The sequence below is a fragment of the Salarias fasciatus genome, chromosome 2, assembly GCF_902148845.1.
Source record: "Salarias fasciatus chromosome 2, fSalaFa1.1, whole genome shotgun sequence".
NCBI classification, from domain to species: Eukaryota; Metazoa; Chordata; class Actinopteri; order Blenniiformes; family Blenniidae; genus Salarias; species Salarias fasciatus.
The window spans coordinates 11,780,639-11,801,579 of record NC_043746.1 but is presented as its reverse complement, the minus strand read 5'-3'; the positions used below and the strand labels follow the sequence as shown (position 1 = coordinate 11,801,579).

General features: G+C 44.4%; 1 protein-coding gene across 1 annotated transcript; it reads left to right on the top strand.

The window, feature by feature from the left end:
• Positions 1-1,432: 1,432 nt before the first annotated feature.
• kdm3b (lysine (K)-specific demethylase 3B) lies at positions 1,433-20,757 on the top strand. Its single transcript, XM_030102440.1, has 25 exons — positions 1,433-1,931; positions 7,525-7,701; positions 8,315-8,428; positions 8,613-8,718; positions 9,131-9,255; positions 9,337-9,396; positions 9,487-10,185; positions 11,051-12,245; positions 12,332-12,548; positions 12,659-12,873; positions 12,981-13,133; positions 13,236-13,343; positions 13,447-13,574; positions 13,658-13,955; positions 14,069-14,322; positions 14,465-14,737; positions 14,842-15,013; positions 15,097-15,187; positions 15,995-16,125; positions 16,228-16,347; positions 16,747-16,770; positions 18,962-19,101; positions 19,253-19,429; positions 19,522-19,656; positions 19,845-20,757. The coding sequence occupies exons 1-25, from the start codon at positions 1,725-1,727 to the stop codon at positions 19,923-19,925; spliced, it is 5,400 nt and encodes a 1,799-aa protein (XP_029958300.1). The 5' UTR covers positions 1,433-1,724; the 3' UTR covers positions 19,926-20,757.
• The last annotated feature ends 184 nt before the right edge of the window (positions 20,758-20,941 follow it).

Below are 20,941 nucleotides of genomic sequence, written 5' to 3'. Positions count from 1 at the left end.
ACCGCCATAAATATCACACTAAGAAAAGGTTATGATGCTTGTAGTTGGCCAGAAAAAAAGTCACGGATCTCTGAGGGTATGGATGGGCATTATTCATGTCGCTGTCTCTCTTCCAAACGTTGATAGCTTCATAGCTTTTTGGCCTGTGAGATCTGATACGTGGTATTCGCTCAGTGAGATCATCCCAAGAAGTCCCGACTCCCCGCTGCAACGCTGAAATAAAGACAGGTTTGTGGCGATGTAGCGCCGCCTACTGGCCACAATCAAGGTGCTCCACAAACATGAACGTGGAATATTTTCCACGCCAGCTGTGGATAGTTCACAGAAAGTCACGTTTCGTATTCTCGTTATTTATTTAAAACATTTTCCAAACACAGACTTCCAAATAACAGTGACATTATGAAAGGGTGCTCACCATGAAAAAGGGCTGCACCAATTCATCTCTTTTAAATCCAACTCACAGGATTAAGAATAAAACCTGATTTCGGCATGATTCACGTTATGTTAAATGCGAATTTCCTTATTTTCTTGATTTAACTTAATTCTATTTTGATGTTTAATATTGAAATTACTGGCAAGAAATTATACTTTCCTCTATGCACCACAAGAGGGAGCTCATGTACCACACTTTCACAATCTGACATAGTGGTTCAGTGGATAGTGCTCAAGCCTCACAGCAAAAGCTTCAAGTACCAGCCAGTGGGGAGTCAGCATTGTTTCCTCTGTGCGCTCTGGTTTCCTTCTACAGTCCAGAAACTTGCATGTGAGGTCAATTGGGTACTCTTATTTGCGCCGAGGTCTGATGGGGAGTGTGTGTGCTTGACTGTCTCTGTGTGTTTACCCTGTGAAGGACTGGTGACCTCTCCAGGATGTAGTTAGATTTCTGTTTTGAAGGGGTGTAATATTCTCCAGCTTTGCTTCACACAGTTTGTGTGACCACACCATCAAAATAAATGTTTGTAGATGGGTGTGAGATGCACTTGATGACACTATCACACTCACAGACCCTTGTAAAAGATCAGGAGGAACTGACGTCCTACATGTTTTAGGTCTTAGATTGCAATACACCTGCTTGTGGGTCATTTATTTTTTTTTATTTTTACTTATTTATTTATTAATTTTTGTAAGCTTGATGATGACATCAGCGTTAGACCGAGGTGTGCTGAACAGGGAGAAAACATGACGGACGTCAGCCCACGACGCCCGGAGTCGCCTCTACCGCTGATACAGAGCTCTGTTCTTCTGCAGGCGTTCACGATCCATCGTTGCGCCCAGCTGGCGGCAGTAATGCGCCTCCAAGGTGTCCGGACACAGCAGAAGGAGAGGTGAAGGAGGAGGCGGCGCAGCTCCAGTTAACACTGCGGAAAACATGGTGCGCAGGCCGGCCGCTAGAGGCCGCTGTTTCCTCCCTCTCTCGCTCCGTCTCCGCAGTGCTGCCCATCTACGAGGAGTGCGTTTGATTGTTGCAGGGCTCAATGGCGGACAGAGCAGGGTAGTCGCGTTAACACCGAGGACAATAACGTTTCGACTGGGTGAGCGCCTGGCGTGACTCGGTCCTCCGTGGCGACTGTTGAAACTATCAGTCCGTCGTGCAGCCGTATCCGACGGAAGTGAGCCGCCGCCTCCTGGCAGATTATCTCCCTCGAGTTGCCATCCCGAGCAGCGGAGAAGTTACACTGTTCATGGTGGCTCACTAGAGGCTGCTGCTAGCTTGTGAGCGAACCATGGGGGAACCTCTCGAACTCATCGGGAAACGGCTGCTTCTGCTCCTCGACGACGGCAGGTCGGCGAACGGACCCGAGCCGGGACAGCCGGCCTGGGCCCGGGACTGGCTCCGGGGAACTGTTCGGGCGGTGAGCGTCATCGGCCTGCCCGTCCCGGAGGTTAGCGGAGGGGAGGCGACAACAACAACCTCCGCTGCGGGGCTTACGGTCAGTGTTTACATACAAGTAATGTCGTCCTTGGTGTCTAAACACACACAATTTAAGACATTTTAGACGCGGAGTAGCTTTTTAGAGGGTTATTTTTCACATTTCATTTATTTTTAATCGTCAACATTGATACGTTTTCTGGCAGTTTACATTAGCACCTACTTCTGCTAGCTAGCCCCCAGTCGCAGACAGAGGGGCGAAGCCAAACTCGAGGCCGGGGATTTTACGGCCTTTGCTTTGTTCACCCTTTCGCTCTTCAGCGTTTAGCTTTACCATTATTCGTCGTGATATTGTAGTTGACGATTGTAAAGCACAGACACCCCAGAGCTAACTGAGCCGTAGCTATGTTACAGGTGATAGCAGGAAGGTAGTAAGTATTAGTTATAGAGGATCACCGTGAGCTAACGTGAGTGGAGTTAAAGGCCTTTTGGGTTACAGTGAGGCTTCGTCTGTATTGAGGTTTCCTCTAAGTTTAATGATATCCCCATCTTGCAAATAAGATCACACAACTCGAAGGAGTCAAATTTAAGAAACAGCTTAGTGAGATTTGCACAATAAATGGGTGGTGGAGGCTGACCTACCTACTGAGAAAGTCAAACTTGTGATGTAGGTAAGTGTCAATTTGACAAGAAGACATTTAACAGTGCAGTTACATCCCACTTTCATTAAAATACTTAGATTTAAACTGACGCATTCATGTTTCTTACTTTACAATAAGCATTAGCTGTAGTTTTCAATTCCTACTTGAATATATGTTAAGATTTTCTCAGTAGCACCCATCATGTGTACTTTGTTGTCATTGAATTTAAAAGTAGTCCTTAATCAAACTCATGCAGCTAAATTAAAATCAAATCCTACTGTTGTAAAATATGAGTAACTACTATCTTACTCAACTGACCATTTTCACCAATGAATTACCTTTTTTTTTCTCTCATTTATATTTCTTGTAAAGTTTCTGAAGGTAAAAGGAAAATGTTGCATCAGCATTACTCGAAGCATAAGGAGCAGTCTGAAATGTTTATTCAAGATCACAAACTAAAAATCGGTCACAGTAATGTGATCAATCCATTCGTCTTCGGTGCCACTTTATTCACCTCAGGCCTGGAGCCAATCACTTCTGGTGATAGATGAAGACAGTGTACACTGTCCACAGCTCACCTGTCCATCACAGGGCAAACACAAAGACGTGGTCACCATACAGACTCACATTCATGAGTATGAGTAATTTCAAGTCAGAATTTACCTCAAATGCATGTTTTTACTACGTAGGAAAGGTGCCCTCAATCCTGGACAAAAACCAATGACTGGTCAAATCTACTTAAGTCAACCATTAACGTGGAAATAATTTAAAATTGTAGAAATAAATGTGGGAGGACACCTGCGTTCTTTGAGGCACTGAAAGAACATAAAAACTTAACCCACTAAGGTCCCCAAACCAGACTTGAACCAGGGATTTTCTTACTACGATATTACCCACCTCTGTAATATACAGAGTGATCTGTATAGTAATGTAACTACTTTGGATAAATTCTATTTCAGAGTAGTTTAATACAACTTACTTTTACTTGAGTACAGCACCAAAGAAAAACAAATGCAAGTTTGTGTCAGTCCACTTGTTACCGTTACTTTTGACTGAAAGATCTCAGAGTAATGGCATTGCTTTCCTCTGGAAGAGAGACTTCCACCAAAGGCTCCATCAGTTGACAATGTGTGACCAGTCAAACGAAGCCAGGTGGTTTTTGATTGCACACACACTCTCCAGCAGCAAGCACTCTTTTACTATGTGAACTTAGGAAAACCACCCCCACTATCAAGAAAAATGGTGAAAAATATGCTGGTGATTCAAGAACCAGAGGATACAGAGCACCCCAGGCCTGACGTACGACCCTATTTACAATAAGATAATACTTGCCGTGCAAGAGAACAGTTTTATCATGTGCTGCCAGCTGTATCTTCCCAAACATTTCAGCCTAAAAGAGCTCATCATCAAACTTTTGGTGAATTTTGGATACGTTTGGACAGAATATACTGGGGTTGGAGCTATTACAACATCACGCAGAGCTCGTGTGTGATGTGGCTGTTGATTGCGGGGCTGTGGAAGGCTGAAGACATTCAAAATCTGTGTGCACACATGGCACACACTCCTAATCCTAAACACACATGGTTTTAAGCAAAGACAATAAATATCAGGACATACAATCTCAATCACCCCAAGACACTGAAATCCAAAATGAGCACATCTAAAAGCTGTACACACTGGCAGTGGACATGATTAAACCCAAGGAAAACACATTGACAACAAACTCACATTTTGAATGTGTTTCACCTGACACAACCGCCTGTTCTTTTCTCTCAGTAAAAGGAAGAGTTTTATAAAGTTTTGGTTAGTCAAAAACAAAACGAAAGGATTCACATTTATTGCCTATTACCTTTTACCAAGTAATGGGAAATGTGCTATTTTGTAAAGATGGACTTGTTTTTCCAGCCTGATTAAAAGTTGTTTTATTGGATCCGAATTTGCATGTCCAAATGTAATGACACATACGGGAGGTTAATCATTATTCACTACCTCAGAAAGTTTTAATCCACGTACTTTACTACTCTTATTCTAGTAATTGTTTGGATGCCTACTCTCTACTTTTTCTTGAGTCCCTTTCTGGATCATCTGCCCACTTGTGGTGTTATTGACATAGAGGTGCAAATTAGAAAATAGTCTTGTGATTTTGGAAATGGTTTCAAAGGCTTCCATCCACAGGTTCAGTGGGTTTGAAATAGTTGCACACACTTGCTGTGTAAAACATGTCATGAGTCAGCAGGTGTGGAGCCGGTGCAGGGGGGATTTGAGGATGTAGTTCGCCAATTCGCAACATCCTGCTGACATTTGAAATCAAATCAAGCGATCAAAGAAAAGGCCTATCGTCCCGTATCTGAACGAATAACGACCACGGCAGCTGTGACTGGAGGCACATAAACAAACTAACTGTTTTCAGCCAACATCTCGCAAGAACCTTAGCTTGACAGATTAGAATTAGTGGGCCTTACAGAAGATTCTTGTTTGAGACGGTGTCTGTGTTTTTGAATCTAGCAAAGTGTTTGTGATTGTAAGTAAGATGAATTTCACCCCTCTTCATTGTTCGAAATTACTGCTCTCAGATGTTAGTGCAGAATTTCAATACCAAATCTCTATAAAGGGAATAGACATGTTTGGATTTATTTTAAGTAAAGTTAATGGTGTTTCATAGCTGAGCATGGACATGTTCTGAAGCCTGCTGCAGCCACTATCACATGAACTTATTCTATCATTTTTATAGCTAAGCCAAAAAAAAAAAGATCTAGAGGTTGTTCTACAGCAATTGGTCTGATGGTGAAAACAAAAGACATAGTAAGTCTCAAGTGAACTGAACCAGAGTGCAGAGACAGGGTGCCCTATAGTGGTCTGTTCAGTCTTTCATGTAGGGACAGACTGAGGTAATCACTGCATGCCGGGCCCTTTGACTTTTTGGTGGAAGTGACATAGGGATAGTGAATACAATCTGAGCTCAAGTTGTTGGTCTGAAACTTATGATACTGCCAAGTGTAAACAGTCTGTGTCAAGGCTCACCACATGTGATCTGAGCACCAGAAATGCATATTAATGCCACGTGTGAACTTTCCCACAGCTCGCACAGTGTTGCTTTTTTATGTTTCAGAGTTAAATTTGTTTGTGCAGAGTATGATATGAAAATGTGAGAAACATCAAGTTTGGGGAAAGTCAATCAAACAGTATCTTTTTGTCCAGTGGGAGTAAACCATCGCCCAAACAATGAGCGGTTCAACACTGCAGAGTAATTTAATCTTTTTTGCAGATCACCTCTGTATGATAAAGTGTACGCTCTCTGACATGCTTAATCCCTGATTCACTTTCGCATTTGCAGCAAAGAATTTGTTGATGGCTTACTTGAATTGTTAATTAATAACTTAGCGTAAAACTTGCCCTTTGAGTTCAAACTGATTTAACCCAAAAGACACGGTAAAGACCGTGAAAAGGCCCGGCCCATACCTCTCAGTTTGAAAAAAAAAATGCACTGATACCACCAAAACTGAAACGTCTGTTAAACAGATCAATTTCCAGTAACAAATTGCTCTAAACTAAAGTGATTGATTGCCCTAGTTGTGAATTTCTGTTTAATTTATGCCTTTAATTAAACTGATGATTTACTGCTCTTCCTGTTGGTGTGTGTTGCTGAGAAATAGTGAAGTGGCAGCAACTTCCTCCCACGGCAACCCAACCTGCTCAGACAAAACTGTTGAACGTTTCAAAAAGCATGTTCTAAATGTACACAAAAAAACAGCAATAATCTGTTTTAGCTGGAGTTTATTTTCATCATATTTACCATCAGATGTTTACTTTGAACAAAAATTGTTTTCTCAAATTTAATGACACTTATTTTTCCTCATTGCGTTGCATGGTATGGGAAGTAAGATTCCTTTGTTTAAGCTGAATTGTCCTCACTTTTATGGAAATCTAGTTTGAAAGGAGCATGAAGACCTGATCAAATATTTCTGATATGTGACATTAATTTCTGTTTTTGTTGAAATAACAATTTTTATTAAACAGATTGGAAGATTGAGTGAAGAACTGCTGTCGCATTGACCATAAGTAAATGCCGTCATTGAAACAGTTCTGATCAGATTGACCCAATCCCATTGAAATTACTATCAGAGGAGGTGTAGCTCAGGTCATAATCTGATCGAATTTGAAATGCTTCTTACAACTGAAGCATTTTACGCACGTGTGTAACATAAAGTCATCATGTGACACTGTTCCATGCAATAGACAGCACTCGCACATCAGAGAAAAGAACACTGTACTCATCTCCTCCTGGAACCTGCAGAATACTTAAAAAAAAAAAAACAAGGGGGGCGGCGGGGTTTGACTAGTTCCCCCCAAACTACAACTGTCTTTGATGCTCGCAGGCCTCCCATTAAAGCTGAAGGTGGGATGATGTGCATGTCAAAGCCGCCACAGTGAACAGAATTAGAGGACAAACTGAAACAAATTACATTTTAGTGCTGATAAACCCTCACATCTCTTGGAATGGGGAAATCTGATTTTACATTCAGGTAGAATGCACTCAGTTTTACAGAAAAGCGATTGTTTAAGCACAGCTAGTGTGTGTGTCTGCAGCTTTGGTCAAGTTATTCTGTCTTGTATATACGATGCTCTCAACATGTAAAAGGGCGTAACGCCACAAAAAGCTTGGATTAAAAAAAAAATAGACAATGAATGAATTGTTTAGTTTCTTGCTTACAGCAGACTCCAAGTGGGTATGACGTGTTCATTCACACACCACAAACTTCTGAATTACTCCTATTTTCAAAGTAATTCAAGCTTTTTAATTGACTGAGTGGACAAAACGCATCAAATAAAGGTTGTAAATTCAGACCCAATAACAAAGTGATCGTCTCTCCCATACATTGGTCACAGTGACCATAATACCATTAACTACTAATCACACTTTGCTTCACAGCAAGAATTATGCTTGCATGCGATCCTTGTCCTTCTCACATGGCCACATTTATTTCAATGCTTCTTTCTTGTCTTCTGTGGTAGGTATGTGTGGAGTTTGAGAATGCCTCGCAGCGATCCTCGTGGGTGCAGGTGTACGACGATGGGGTGAAAGCGGTGCTGGTTGAAGACTCCATTGTTTGGGCCAGTCGAAGTGAGGCTACCGGGACAGCCGCAGCTCCAGCTCCGGCATCAGCATCGGCCACGGCCTGGCCAGCTCTGGTGAGATCACCCATCGACATGATGTTTCATTTCAGACATGGAGATCAAAACAGTTTACATATGTATACTTATGCATGATTTTTAAAACAGTTTATGTATGAATGTACCCGTTTCCTTACAACTCGAGCGTTCAGTTCTCAGCTGCTTATTGCTGCTATTGACAGTTACAATCGTCCATTGTCTTTTCTCCTCTGCTGGGTGGTCAAACTGCAATGCTTAGCAGGGGAGAGATGAGTAAAGCGACATGCAAAGCAGTCAGCTGATGTGAAACACAGGGTATTAACAGGGCACTAACATTTTGCATGCCCTTTCTAAAATTTGATCCTTCTCAGAGTGATTCCCAGACTATAAAATAGTCATCCACTTCATTGCCTTGAGCACAGAGCAGAAACGGAACATAGTATTTCCAGAAACACTTGTTCTCACCTGTTTTAACAATGAATATTGATACTTGCTAAGAAGTTTGCACTAAAGTGTCTCATGCAGCGATTATAGATCAGTGTGGATAAAGCTGATATACTGTATAACTGAATGTGTTCTTGTTCAGTTGAATAGTTTTCATTCCTTTTTCTTGAAGTGGTTCTACTGTTTTGTTTACGTTGTTTTTCTACAGGCTTACCGCCCTCTGGTGGACAAAGTGGGTCTGCGATCGTTGTTTCCTGTGGAGTATTTTGGAAACAAGAATTTAGAGTTCCTGTCTGATAACAAATCTGTGCAGAGGTTTGAGGTGTGTATTAGTTTTTACAACTGTCTTTTATGTAAGTTCTTTATTAAAGAACACCAATGCCAATGTTTTTTTTACAAATGTAAATTGTAAAATACTTGACACTTTACTGGACGGTGGACATGGTATAGCTGCTGCACGTTTGCAGTGTAACTACCACTGTTTCAATCCAATGTGGTGTCTGCAGGTCGATAAAGATCTACGACACCCGTTGCTGTTGGAGCAGCCTTCTTTGCATGCTGCCATCACCAGCTGGCGTACTGACTTTGAACTGCAGGAGATCTTCAGAAAGGGTAAGCCAACATTCTTACCTGTTTTCAGTTTTTTTACTTTTCCTACAAGCACTTTCAATATTGGAATCAATGCTACTTATGTGTAATTTTCCTTGAAACCTGACCTAAGAGTGGCCGTGACAACTTCTGCTTCTTCTTTTTGAAGGTTTACAGTAATTGTTAATAGTTTAATTTAGTTTTCTCAGTACATAAAAAGATAAAGATCAAATGAAGTCTTTTAAGAGTGGCAGTTGATCTCAGCATTTAACCAGACAGATTGCAGGTATTCTCAGGGGCATGCACCCAGATGACAGTGAAAGGCAACATAATGTTAATGTAACTTAATTTAGACAATTTAAAAAAGCAAAACCTTCTACTGTCTTCTAGTTTTTCCAGGTTTAACTGTTATTCTTACCACTGTTGGTGTTTTCAGGTTCATTCACTATTCAAGGACGCAGAGTTCGTGTGTATCAGCCCGAGTTTGATGAGTGCTGGGCCTCAGGACTGGTGTCCCAGCACGACCCCATCTCTCACATCATGGAGATTACCTTGGATAAGGTAAATCACATTTTATCCTGTTATATACTCAAACTCCAGACATGAAAGGATGATTCTCAACAATCACGCTTTGTTCTGCAGGGAGAAGAAAATCAACTTGTAGATCCTCGGGTCATCCATGTCAAGCTGACTGAAGAGGAGGTAGGACTGCCGTGTTGATGTTTGAAACATGTCTTTAGCTTTTAGCAACCCAACAATACAAATCTTCCCGAATGTTCTGTTTTCTTTTAGCTCGGTAAGAATGGCCGACGAAGGAAGGATAGTGAAACAATGAAGGGTGATAATGGGCGCAGGCGTAGGACTGCGTCAGAAGGTGAGGATGACTTGAACTTGAAACGTTTTAAAGGAGCAGGAGACGCCGGAGCCGAGGCACAGAACTGTGGCGACGCCAACAAAACTTCGGCGGAAGGCATTGGGATCTGGGCTGGAGATTCAAACGAAAGAGTCAGCAGCACAACCAAAAATGGAAGCTCTACTGAAGGAACCTTTCCTCAAGGCAGAGTGTCGTCCCCCAACACCACTTCTTCACTTCAGATGGACCCGACAAACGCCACCGCCCGTTACCCTGCCCACGTCAAAGAAAATGGTCGCTCGCTCTCCACGCAAGGAGCAGCAGACTCCACCACCACCCTGACTCACACCCCAACCCCTCCCCCCCTGAAGCCAGCCCCCTCCCCTTTCTCCACCACATCTTTTCCTTCACTAGGCCAGATGCCAATCTTAGTCCCTGGAGCTCCGGCACCCAAGGCCTCCCCATCCCCCCAACCAGACAGAGAGGAGGCTTGCCAGTCTGCGTATTCCAAAACAGCTGCTCTCGTCTCCCCGGGACCCGTCACCATTTCTTGGTCTCAGGACAGCGGTCCCAGTGTGGCGCTCTCTGCTTCTGTGGGGTTCAGTGCTAAAGCCCCAACCTGGGGAAGCCAGACTGAGGTAAGACAATCAGTATGATTACTTCTATTTTGATGTAAATTACACTTGTGGAGTCACCAGGTCGTCATCAAGTAATGTATTTATTTTCATTGAGAAAGATTGAAGTTTCTCTGAAGGTGACATTTGGAAAGGTATTTCTTCATCGAGCTGCCAGACTGTCATGGTGATCGCATTAATCATAAGCAGCTTCAGATAAGTCTGCAGCGGACGGGTGTGACACTGAGCAGAGCAAACTATGACAGCACGTAAACGAAGAGCAGTAAGTCAGGATAGAGCTACATTTAGTGATTAAGAGCTAGTGCCTAGAAAACGATCATCGTCTGCTTTGGATCAATGGTAAGTGGTGATGAACAGGAGAAAATCACATCATGGTCCATGGAGTTGTCTCTGCTACAAAGAAACACAACTGTAGACATTTGAAATGTGGAAAAATACTTCAAACTACAGTGTGACAAACGAATGGAACATCATTGCCATTTTAGTGATTCAGGCCCCAGCAGTGACTTCATTTTGGAAAATGCTACAAGCAATAAATCTAGTGACTTTTTGTGATGTAATTGGGACGTTTCAAGATTTAATATGAAAGCACGTTTCACTGTCACTCCTTCACTCCCCAAGGAGGGTGCCACAACAATGGAATAGAACGAATAGTACACCGATTCATATTATTTTCAGTTAAAATGTTTTCCTTAGAATCATAGTGATTTCCATGTTAATCAAAATGTTGGCAATGATTATATTGGCCGTAATTAATGATCTGTGTTATTTCTATTGTTGTGGAGTGAACGCACACATTTTTACACCCTGATATGATGTGCTATCTGGCAGTTTCTGTTGTTAATATAAATTCATTTGTTTTTCTCAGGGTTCTAAAACGGCTTCAAGCTTCCGGTTGTCCCAGGCAGTGTCTGCTGCTCCTGTTTTTGGAGACGTTACCTCTCAGACCAACGGAGCTCCTACTGCTAGTCCAGCCTCACAGGACACTCCAAGGCCCTTTGGCTTTGGATTTGGAGCAGCAAAGAATGAGTCTCAAGCTCAGCAAGACCAAAACCTGTTTTTCCAGTGTATGACCCAGACTTCTGGCTCCAGTCAGAGCCTCGCTGCAGGTCAGACCCAATCCAAGGACTCCAATTATTTTACTGCAGTGTCGGAGGGCCTGAGTAAACAGCCCCCAAGCCTTTTTAAGAGCACAGCCTCCACTGAAGGGCTGAAAAAGCCTGACCAGCCCAAAGTGCCTGAGGCCCATCCAACAGGAAACGGCGTGTTCAACAAATCGTCATTGGCCTTCCAAGGCATGGGTGGCTCTGCAGGAGGACAGAGCTCCGGCTTATGTGTGGGTGGCGCTGCTGTGACGGCTGGAGTCCAGAGCACTTCTAAGAAGAACTGTAACAACGGAACTTCTGTTGGGGGATTGGGATTGCAGTCTGGTTTTAATTCTTCAGATAGTCACCAGAACCTGTTTCTACAGGCTTCCAAAGAGCCTGCAAATCCATTTCTGTCATACGGGGATAAAGCCTCCCACACACCTTTCGCTGGCCTTACTGGGACTGAGCCACAGACCCCTGGTCCTACTTTGGACGGCAAACCAAACCTGTTCACGATGGCGGAACCACCTAAGGGGATTCTGTCTTCCACTTTCCCAGCAGCAGCAGCATCAGCCAGCTCTTCCTCCTCTCTGGCTCCAGCCTCCTCTCCCAGACTGCAGAGCGAAGGAGGTGTGACGAGCGAGAGCGAGCAAAATGATGGGGAGATGCCGACATCCACGTCAGGATGCTCCGTTTTCGGCAGCGCCGGTCCCGGTGGAACGGAGGAAGAGTCCGTTTCCTTTGACCAGAGCCAGTCTCAAAAGTTCAACCTGGAAGAAAGAGGCCAGTCTTCTAAACATGACTCTGACTCCAGCAGCAACAGTGACCTCTCAGACTTGAGCGATAACGAGGAGGGGCTCGAGAAAGGCGAAATACCAGGAGGACCTCCTCACTCTTCCAAGGATGCAGCCATTCTCCAGAAAAATAAAATCCAAGGAGCCGCAAAGAGCCGTCCACGCAACAAACCTTTTAAAGGTAAGGTCTACTCTCTTTCAGGAGCGGGTCATCCTTTATGGTGATCATCTGGATTAGATGTCGAATTAACAGGAGTTGTCTTTTAGTGGGCCAGTCTGTACTGAAAGACCAGAGCAAAGTCCGGCGCCTGAAGCAGTCCGGCGAGTCTTTTCTCCAAGATGGCTCCTGCATCAACGTGGCCCCTCATTTACACAAGTGCCGTGAGTGTCGCTTGGAGCGCTACCGTAAATGTCGAACTACAGACGACGACAGCGATGACGACGACGACCCAAATGTGGCCTGTCGCTTTTTCCACTTCAGAAGGTTTGAACGATGCCAGTGTTTTGCTTTGCATGATTGAGCTTAATATTAGTTTTTCCAATAGAGCACACTATCACACTTTGAAAGATAACACCTACTCTGCTTCTTATTAGGTTGGCCTTCACCCGTAAAGGCATCCTGCGTGTGGAAGGCTTTTTAAGTCCTCAGCAGAGCGACTCCATGGCCATGGGCCTGTGGCTTCCCGCACCAGCTGTCCAAGAGGGCCTCGACCTCGATACATCCAAGTACATCCTGGCTAATGTGGGAGACCAGTTCTGTCAGCTGGTCATGTCCGAGAAGGAGGCCATGATGATGGTGGAACCTCACCGTGAGTGTGGCGATACCTCTCCATCCTCCGCCGAGCCGTGTGCTCGCTTCATCCACTGGCTCAACCTGTCAGCCGTGTCATTTTAACTTGTTTTTTCTGTTCTTCAGAAAAAGTGGCCTGGAAGCGCGCTGTGCGAGGCGTCCGAGAAATGTGCGACGTGTGTGAGACCACTCTGTTTAACATCCACTGGGTGTGTCGCAAGTGTGGCTTCGGGGTGTGTTTGGACTGCTATCGGCTGCGCAGAAACAGGCCGCGGGAGGGTGAGTCTTCAACGCCCAGTGATATTTAACTCCTCTGCTCCTGTGTGAACCAAACTAATCTCAGTTTACTTGTTGTTTTTCCCCTGTAATTCTTAACTACAGACGTTGACGAAGGTCCAGAAGATGAGGTTTTCTCTTGGTTGAAGTGTGCCAAAGGCCAACCCCATGAGCCACAGAACCTCATGCCTACTCAGATTATACCTGGGACAGGTAATAACCTGAATGATTGCGTCTTAAACTTAGAAATCTTCACATAGCAAACACCAGGTTTTCAATACGATGATTGATTTTATTGTTTTTTTTTCTCTCTCAGCTCTTTACAACATAGGTGATATGGTACATTCAGCGAGAGGCAAGTGGGGTATTAAAGCAAACTGCCCCTGTGCCAGTCGACACGCGAAGCCTCTAGTGCGCCCCACTGCCCCCAATGGGATATCACAGGTACTGTTCTTCAAAAATCCCCTTTATCTAGTTTCTCGAAATTGTTTGACTTGAGTTTTTTGTGGTTGTGCTTGTCTGGTCAGTCTCCCATGAGCAGCGGCGGTAGCCTTCCGGTCGCAGCCTCTGGTGCTGGCGCCACTCCAAAATCAGAGGGAGACACACCTGCAATCAAAACAGAAACTGCACAAACATCAGCGCCATCAGACAGCGGCGGAGGGGAAAGTGTTGGTAGCACCAGTAACTCCACCAGTGGTACATCGTCCCCCTGTAACCACGCCCAGCCCTCTGCCAAGGAGTCACGCTCATCGGGAGAAGGCAACAGTTCAGCTTTGCACTGGCTGGCAGACTTGGCTACTCAGAAGGCGAAGGATGACACCAAGGGTCAGTAGGGAAATGCTAACTGCTAAGTCAGTGTGATGCATAGGAAATTAATTAAAAAGACAAAGAGCAAGTCAGTATGAACTTGAATGTGCGCCAATGTTTTCTGAATCTAGAATCGGGATCCCTTCGCTCCATGATGAACCGAGACACTCGGCCGCCCTTTGGACTGGATTCACTCAGTGCCCTGTCAAAGCCCTCTGCTTCCAGCCCGAAGTTATTTAACAGCCTGCTGCTGGGCTCCAGCATGACCCAGTCTAAACCTGAGGGATCCAGTCTACGAGACCTGCTCAACTCGGGACCGGGCAAATTGCCTCAGGGCCCTGGAGAGAGTGGGGTCCCGTTCCCCTCGGTGTTTACCTCAACGGGAGTACGTTTACATTTTATCATTCCATGTAGCTTTTGATCTCTGTTCTAAATGGCCACACCACTTGTAGATGTGCACATTAAAGAAAGTAGAAATTGGAAGTGTTTCTAGCTTTCTAACCCAACTTTACTGTTTGATCTCTCAGGGTGACAAGTTGAAGAGCAGCCTTCCGAATTTCTTGGATCACATCATTGCATCGGTTGTGGAAACCAAGAAGGCGGAGGGCCGTCGCTCCGGGACGTCTGAAGGCGGCGAACTCAGCGTGTTGGGAGGCCGCAAAGAAGGAGTGATGGGCCTTAGCGTTTTAGAACCACATACATCCCACTCCTGGCTCTGTGATGGGCGGCTCCTCTGCCTACAGGATCCCAGCAACAGCAACAACTGGAAAATCTTCAGGGAGTGCTGGAAGCAGGGACAGGTATGAACGCATGAAAGAGACTGCTACAAGATGACGGAATCGGTCTGCTGGTGAAGTGGCGTTGCTCATTCCTCGCTCTCTCATCTTTCCTCCTTGTTGACCAGCCTGTGCTGGTATCAGGGATACACAAACGCCTGAAGTCTGAGTTGTGGCGGCCCGAGGCCTTCAGTGAGGAGTTTGGAAATCAGGACGTAGACCTGGTCAACTGTAGAAATTGTGCTATTATCTCTGATGTGAAGGTGCGAGACTTTTGGGACGGCTTTCAGGTCATCTCCAGTAAGTAACCAAGTCATATTATTGATCATCCACTTTGCTGTTATAACTTTGAAGTGTGGCTAATGTACTTTCTGGAACTGCAGAGCGACTGCTAGACAATGACGGGCAACCCATGGTGTTAAAATTAAAAGATTGGCCACCGGGTGAAGACTTCAGGGACATGATGCCCACACGGTGAGACACTCACAACTGCCTTTTCAAGTGACAAAAAAATGTTCTTATGTTTCTTTTGTCAAGTCTTACTATCAAAAATTCATCTGTTTACACGCAATGTCAGGGCTTCCATTTCTTCAGTGCCATATATGTCAGATTATGCTTGAACATTGGCTCTCTTTCCACAACAGTGTTTTCAAGGGAAAATGGTAAACCGTGGTTCCATTTTGGTGGCTTCCTAACACGTTGAAGCTAAAAAATGGCTTCCTGAGTTACTTTTTTGAAATACTCTGTTATCTCTCTGTGTGTAAACAGAAAACAAAGCTTTTCTAGTACCACACATGTGCTCTATGGTTGTAAGTAGATCAACAATAACACGAGAGAAATCCAAGGACTGGTTCTGTTGTTCACTTCGTTGTTCATTGTCAGATAAAGTGTGTATTTACTACTCCGTCACCTCGCTCTCATGTGGAGACGCTCCTCTTTCCCTCAGCAGAAAGTTTAAAGGAGCTTTATATGTTATGAGTACTGTTCTCTGCATGCATGGTTGCATTACTAAAACACAGCACCCACTAGTGGTGTGACATGCAAACTACATCCTGTTTACCGGTTCATTGATTTCCAAGTCTTGTCATTTAAACATTAAACTTTTCTGACTGTGAGTCACTGAGTCTGAATCCCTACTGCGCCATACTCCTTGTGCTACCCTGTATGATTTAACCCACTGGAGATTACTTTGGGTTCAGTTTCTATCCGTTAAAGATTTATAAACTCATTTTTTCAGTATCGCTGAAGGTCTGTCAAATGATTGAGTCCTTCTTTCTCCAGGTTTGATGATTTAATGGATAACCTCCCCTTGCCCGAGTACACGAAAAGAGATGGCCGTCTAAACCTTGCGGCCCGCTTGCCCAACTTTTTTGTGCGTCCTGATCTCGGACCCAAGATGTACAATGCCTATGGTGAGAATGGTTCTCTGATTGAAAGACTGTTTGTCTTTTCTCCCTTTGGAAGATAGTGTTTGTTTGTCACTCACCCACTCACCTCCCGTCTTTCACGCTCAGGCTTGATCTCGACTGAAGACAGGAAGGTGGGAACCACTAACCTCCATCTGGATGTATCTGACGCAGTCAACGTCATGGTGTATGTCGGCATTCCTCACGGCGAGGGAAACCACGAGCAAGGTCAGTAGACTTCAACACACACTTCGTCTCTGTGTCCTCGTCTGATATGCAAATCACATACAAACTCACTGAAAACACTTTTTTTTTTTTTTTTTTTTGCTTTTCAGCATCAAGTAAGCAGCTAAACTTATTGAAATCAGTTTTTGCATTTCGAAACAAAACATTTAGTCCCAAAAAATGTTTTGACAATAATCTGTATGGTTTGTTTCAAGTCAAATCCAGCACATCGGCTATTGATTTCAAACACGTGTTCTCATTTCACGTAACCCAGCAGTTCTCTTACAACATCATCCAGACTTTGCTTCCACACTCCAGACTCACCTGACTGGGTTAGGACCCAGGAAAGACCCTTCAATGGGTCTCCGTTTTTTACATTGTGGTAAAATTTCTCATTCACAGAGGCAGATATCTCTGGACGCGCAGGTCTGTAGACTTTCAGTTGTATCACTTGAGTAGCATGCCCTTCTTCTTAACTAACGCCCCCCGTTTCACCCCTCTGCTCCATCCCTATGTTGTTGTTTGTGCAGTAGGGGCCAGAGCACCTAGACCTTTCTCTCAGTTTCTGCTGCTGCATTTTTACCCCGTTGCATATTCCTAAGTTAATACAAGCTGTAATAGACTGCATAACTCCTTGCTGCCCTCTGGACATCCTTGCTTTTTTTTTTTTTTTTTTTGTTTCTTTCTTGGTAGACTCAAAGGTTGAATTGAACCGTGTGCCACTTTTGGACATTTTGATCAATGTGAATCTTCATTCACATTGTCCGAGTCGTCGGATTGGGTGTTTGTTCAGTTCCTGTCTGGTTTGGGTGCACTGTGCTCTGGTCCTTACACTGCGGGTGGAAAGGTTGAATGAAGGGCATCTGGAACTGGCACACACGTTACCGCAAGTGCCGGTTTCACTCATAATAGCATCCCCAACCGAAGCAAACGCCGCGACAGGGGGGATATTATTAGAATTTTATAATGACGGGTATTTTCATAAGTGTTGTTCATCATAAATGAGAAGCTCATCACCATGGTCCTTTTTTAATATCACAGAGAGCAAGAAATAATTGAAGAGGAATATATAGCTTGGTAGCGTAAAAAACGAAATTAAATGTCAAGTCTGTGGTGAAACCTTTGCAGGGCTCCCATTGAAATAAGTAGGAATTACCATGAAAAAATAAAGAAAAAGAGGAATTTCCACCATAGAAAGTCGTTCAAGTATATTTCCAGACTTTTGTCACGTTAAGACTTGCTATGATTGGTTACTACGGTCTGTTATTCTGTTGAGGAGTGTAAAACTGACCAGAAGAAGCATTGGGTCTAGATTTGAAAGAATATTAAAGAACTTCAACTGAACAGGCAAAAAAATTTATGAATTTCTCAAATATGGTCCCTTTCCACTTAAAGTGTTGAAGTAACAGAATTATGAATTGAGCCGAAACTTTCCAGACTTCACGATTGCCTCGTTGGTAGAGCCCAGAATCGGCTTTCACTTGATTTAATCTGAGAGTACAAGCCGTTCCGAGCCGCCACAGAAACGGGCCACTTTGTTTCTGCAGTGAAAAATATAATTTGTTTTAATTTCTCATTCGCTTTTCTTTCTGACAACTCCAGAGATGAAAACCGTGCACTCATTCAGTCTGGTGACAGAATCAGGGCTGTGAAGGAATCACCTGCGCGGATCAAATAAGAATGGCTGTGCCAGTACACACAAGCCCGCACGAGCACAGTGGGGTGACTCATCAGTCTCTGCTCACATGGCCGGATTGCTAAAAGACAGTGAAGATGCACAGCCCCGGGCTTGTGAAAGACAACGGCCCGCTTAGGCATACTTGTTAGTGAATGTGTGTGTTTCCACTCATCTCTCAGTACTAAATGGGGAGGCCAGGCGTCCCCTGAGGCTGTCGCGTTAGCCGCTTTTCCAATCAGGCTGTGGATGTGAACGTTGTGTCAGTAAACGTGATCGTGTAGTCTGTAATTCGTCCTTTTCTCTGCCCCAGTGGTTCTCAACTGGTCTGGCCACATGATGCACATTTGGTTTCAGTCACATCCAAAGTTTTATGTGAATGCATCTCATTGGTGATATATGTAGAGATAACAGTCCTGCTGTAGCATCAAGCTTCATTAATTGGCTCCTTAGGGACTATCGGGACTACCAGTCAACACACAGGACTACCGCTTGGGAATGTTTCACCGTGACAGCCATATTGCGCAGTTGTAAATTTTCTTTTAATGGTTTTGATCTTGAAAAAACTAAAAGTGAATGCTCATAAGAACCAAACCTGTACATCAACAACCCCTGAAGTCCACCAGCGATGGACTTGTGACCCACCACCGGGTCACGAGCCAGTTGAGAACTACAGTTCTGCACCATCTGTGTCCAGCAGTGTGACGGTTGTTCACTGATTCACTAAACAGCTGCGTGTGAAAGTGGGACATTAACAGTCTTGAGCACTGTCCCAGGCCTGAGGCATGAACTAAAGAAGAGGCGATGATGTTCCAGTGACTGGAACAATAAGCGCTGCTCAGAGTTACCACTTCAACAGGAAGCTTGACTTTGAGTCCTTGTTCCCGCTGAGGCCCTGCCGATGACGGCCTGCTCCTCTGTGTGTGTTGGTTTGGTCTCCAGAGGTCATGACCACCATCGAGGAGGGCGATGTGGATGAAATGACCAAGAGGAAGGTGTACGAGGGACAGGAGAAACCCGGAGCCCTCTGGCACATCTACGCTGCCAAGGACGCCGAGAAGATCCGAGAGCTGCTCCGCAAGGTCAGCCGCCAGTAGATTTCTGTTTCTTTCAGTCAAAGATGTCAGAAAAGGATAGATGACCCTTCGCAAGGTCACTGGTTTGAGTCCTGAAAATGTGTGTTGCATGTCGTCTATTCTCAGCCATATTGGCCTAATTTTTTACTCGTGTCAGGTGGGAGAAGAGCAAGGGCAGGAAAACCCCCCAGACCACGACCCCATTCACGATCAGAGCTGGTACCTGGACCAGGGGCTGCGCCGCAGGCTCTATGAAGAATACGGCGTCCAGGGCTGGGCCATCGTTCAGTTCTTAGGAGACGCTGTTTTTATCCCTGCTGGAGCGCCACACCAGGTCAGACCTCGGATGAAGAGATTCCTCTGCATAGCATTCCTGTGAATATGCAACACTGTGATGATATTTGATCGCTGGTCCTTCCCCCTCAGGTCCACAATCTGTACAGCTGTATCAAGGTGGCGGAGGACTTTGTATCTCCTGAACATGTGAGACACTGTTTCAGACTCACCCAGGAGTTCAGACATTTGTCCACTACTCACACGAACCACGAAGACAAACTACAGGTGGGTGTGCTTTGTTTGGCAGCATCGCGTCCAGTGAGGCTGGAATCGAAGGTCCTCCTGCTTTCCAGGATGTGTTGGGAATTTTATAATGGAAGCTTGATTGATTTTCTCGTCCGGTTTTGTTGTTTCGGTTCCTTGTTGTTCTCTGATGAGACTTCTTTCCTCCCTCCTCCCTCCCCCCCCCTCAGGTGAAGAACATCATCTATCATGCAGTGAAGGATGCTGTCGGGACACTGAAGGCCCACGAACCCAAACTGGCACGCCCTTAATTCCTCTCTCTGAACAACCAGCCTCTGAAAACCACTCCACTCTGTGCACACCAACATAACACAAGTACAAGCTGCAGAGAACAGAGATCCGGTCGGGTTTTTGTTTGTTTTGTTTGTTTTTTTTGGGGGGGAGGGTTGGGGGGCAGTGGGAACATTTGATTCGGGGTTCAGACTTGAGGGCCTAATCAGCGTTTTGATGAAGGAAGTCCTTTGTCGCTGTTCAACAGTTCACTCAAACATGTCTAGTTTTTCAAGTTTTTTGGTTCCTTTTTATGATTAACTCTGTATTTAAGGTCGGCGTGTTTGTTCTGTTGTTTTCATTGTATATGTAAGATGTGAGCGTAAGGGAGGTCACAGCTGACGTGCCTTTGGAGCAGAAGATCAGCTACATTATAAGCAAACTGGCAGAAATGTGAGTTCTGGGCTGGCTAACTTTCCTATTTTGATTTTTTTTTTTTTTTTTGTTTCAATAGGAGCAAGGTTAACCTGTTTTTGTAGATTTCTTTTGACGTCTTTAAACAGCTGATTGTTTCTGCCCTCTGTGGCTGAAATGAATTTGAGGAGCAGCCAGTCAAGGGAAGCAGACCAAAGTTTTATATTTAGTTTTCTTATTTCACTCTTAGTGTAAGAAGTCTTTTTCTTTTTATACATCACAAGAAAATGATTGGGAGGGCTTCAGAAAAGATGTTTTTTTTTTTCCCCCCACCTGTCTTTGTTCCGTGAGTTGAATGAACTGCAGACAGAACTACTGGCCATTAACATTGTATCAATATATATATATTGATCTTAGCAGTCTGTTTGATTTTTCACAATAAAGTTTACAAAAACTAAATGTTTCTTTCACATTCAAAGTCTCTTCACTTGGACAACCACGTGGACCAGGAGAAGGTTTAAAAAGGCCTCATGGAGAGTCCCGGTTTTATCAGTCTGCGCTGGGTTAAAGTCCCAGAGGAAACTATCTTCAATAAATGTGCAACTTAAATTATTGAATCAAATGCAAACAAGGTAAAGTTATC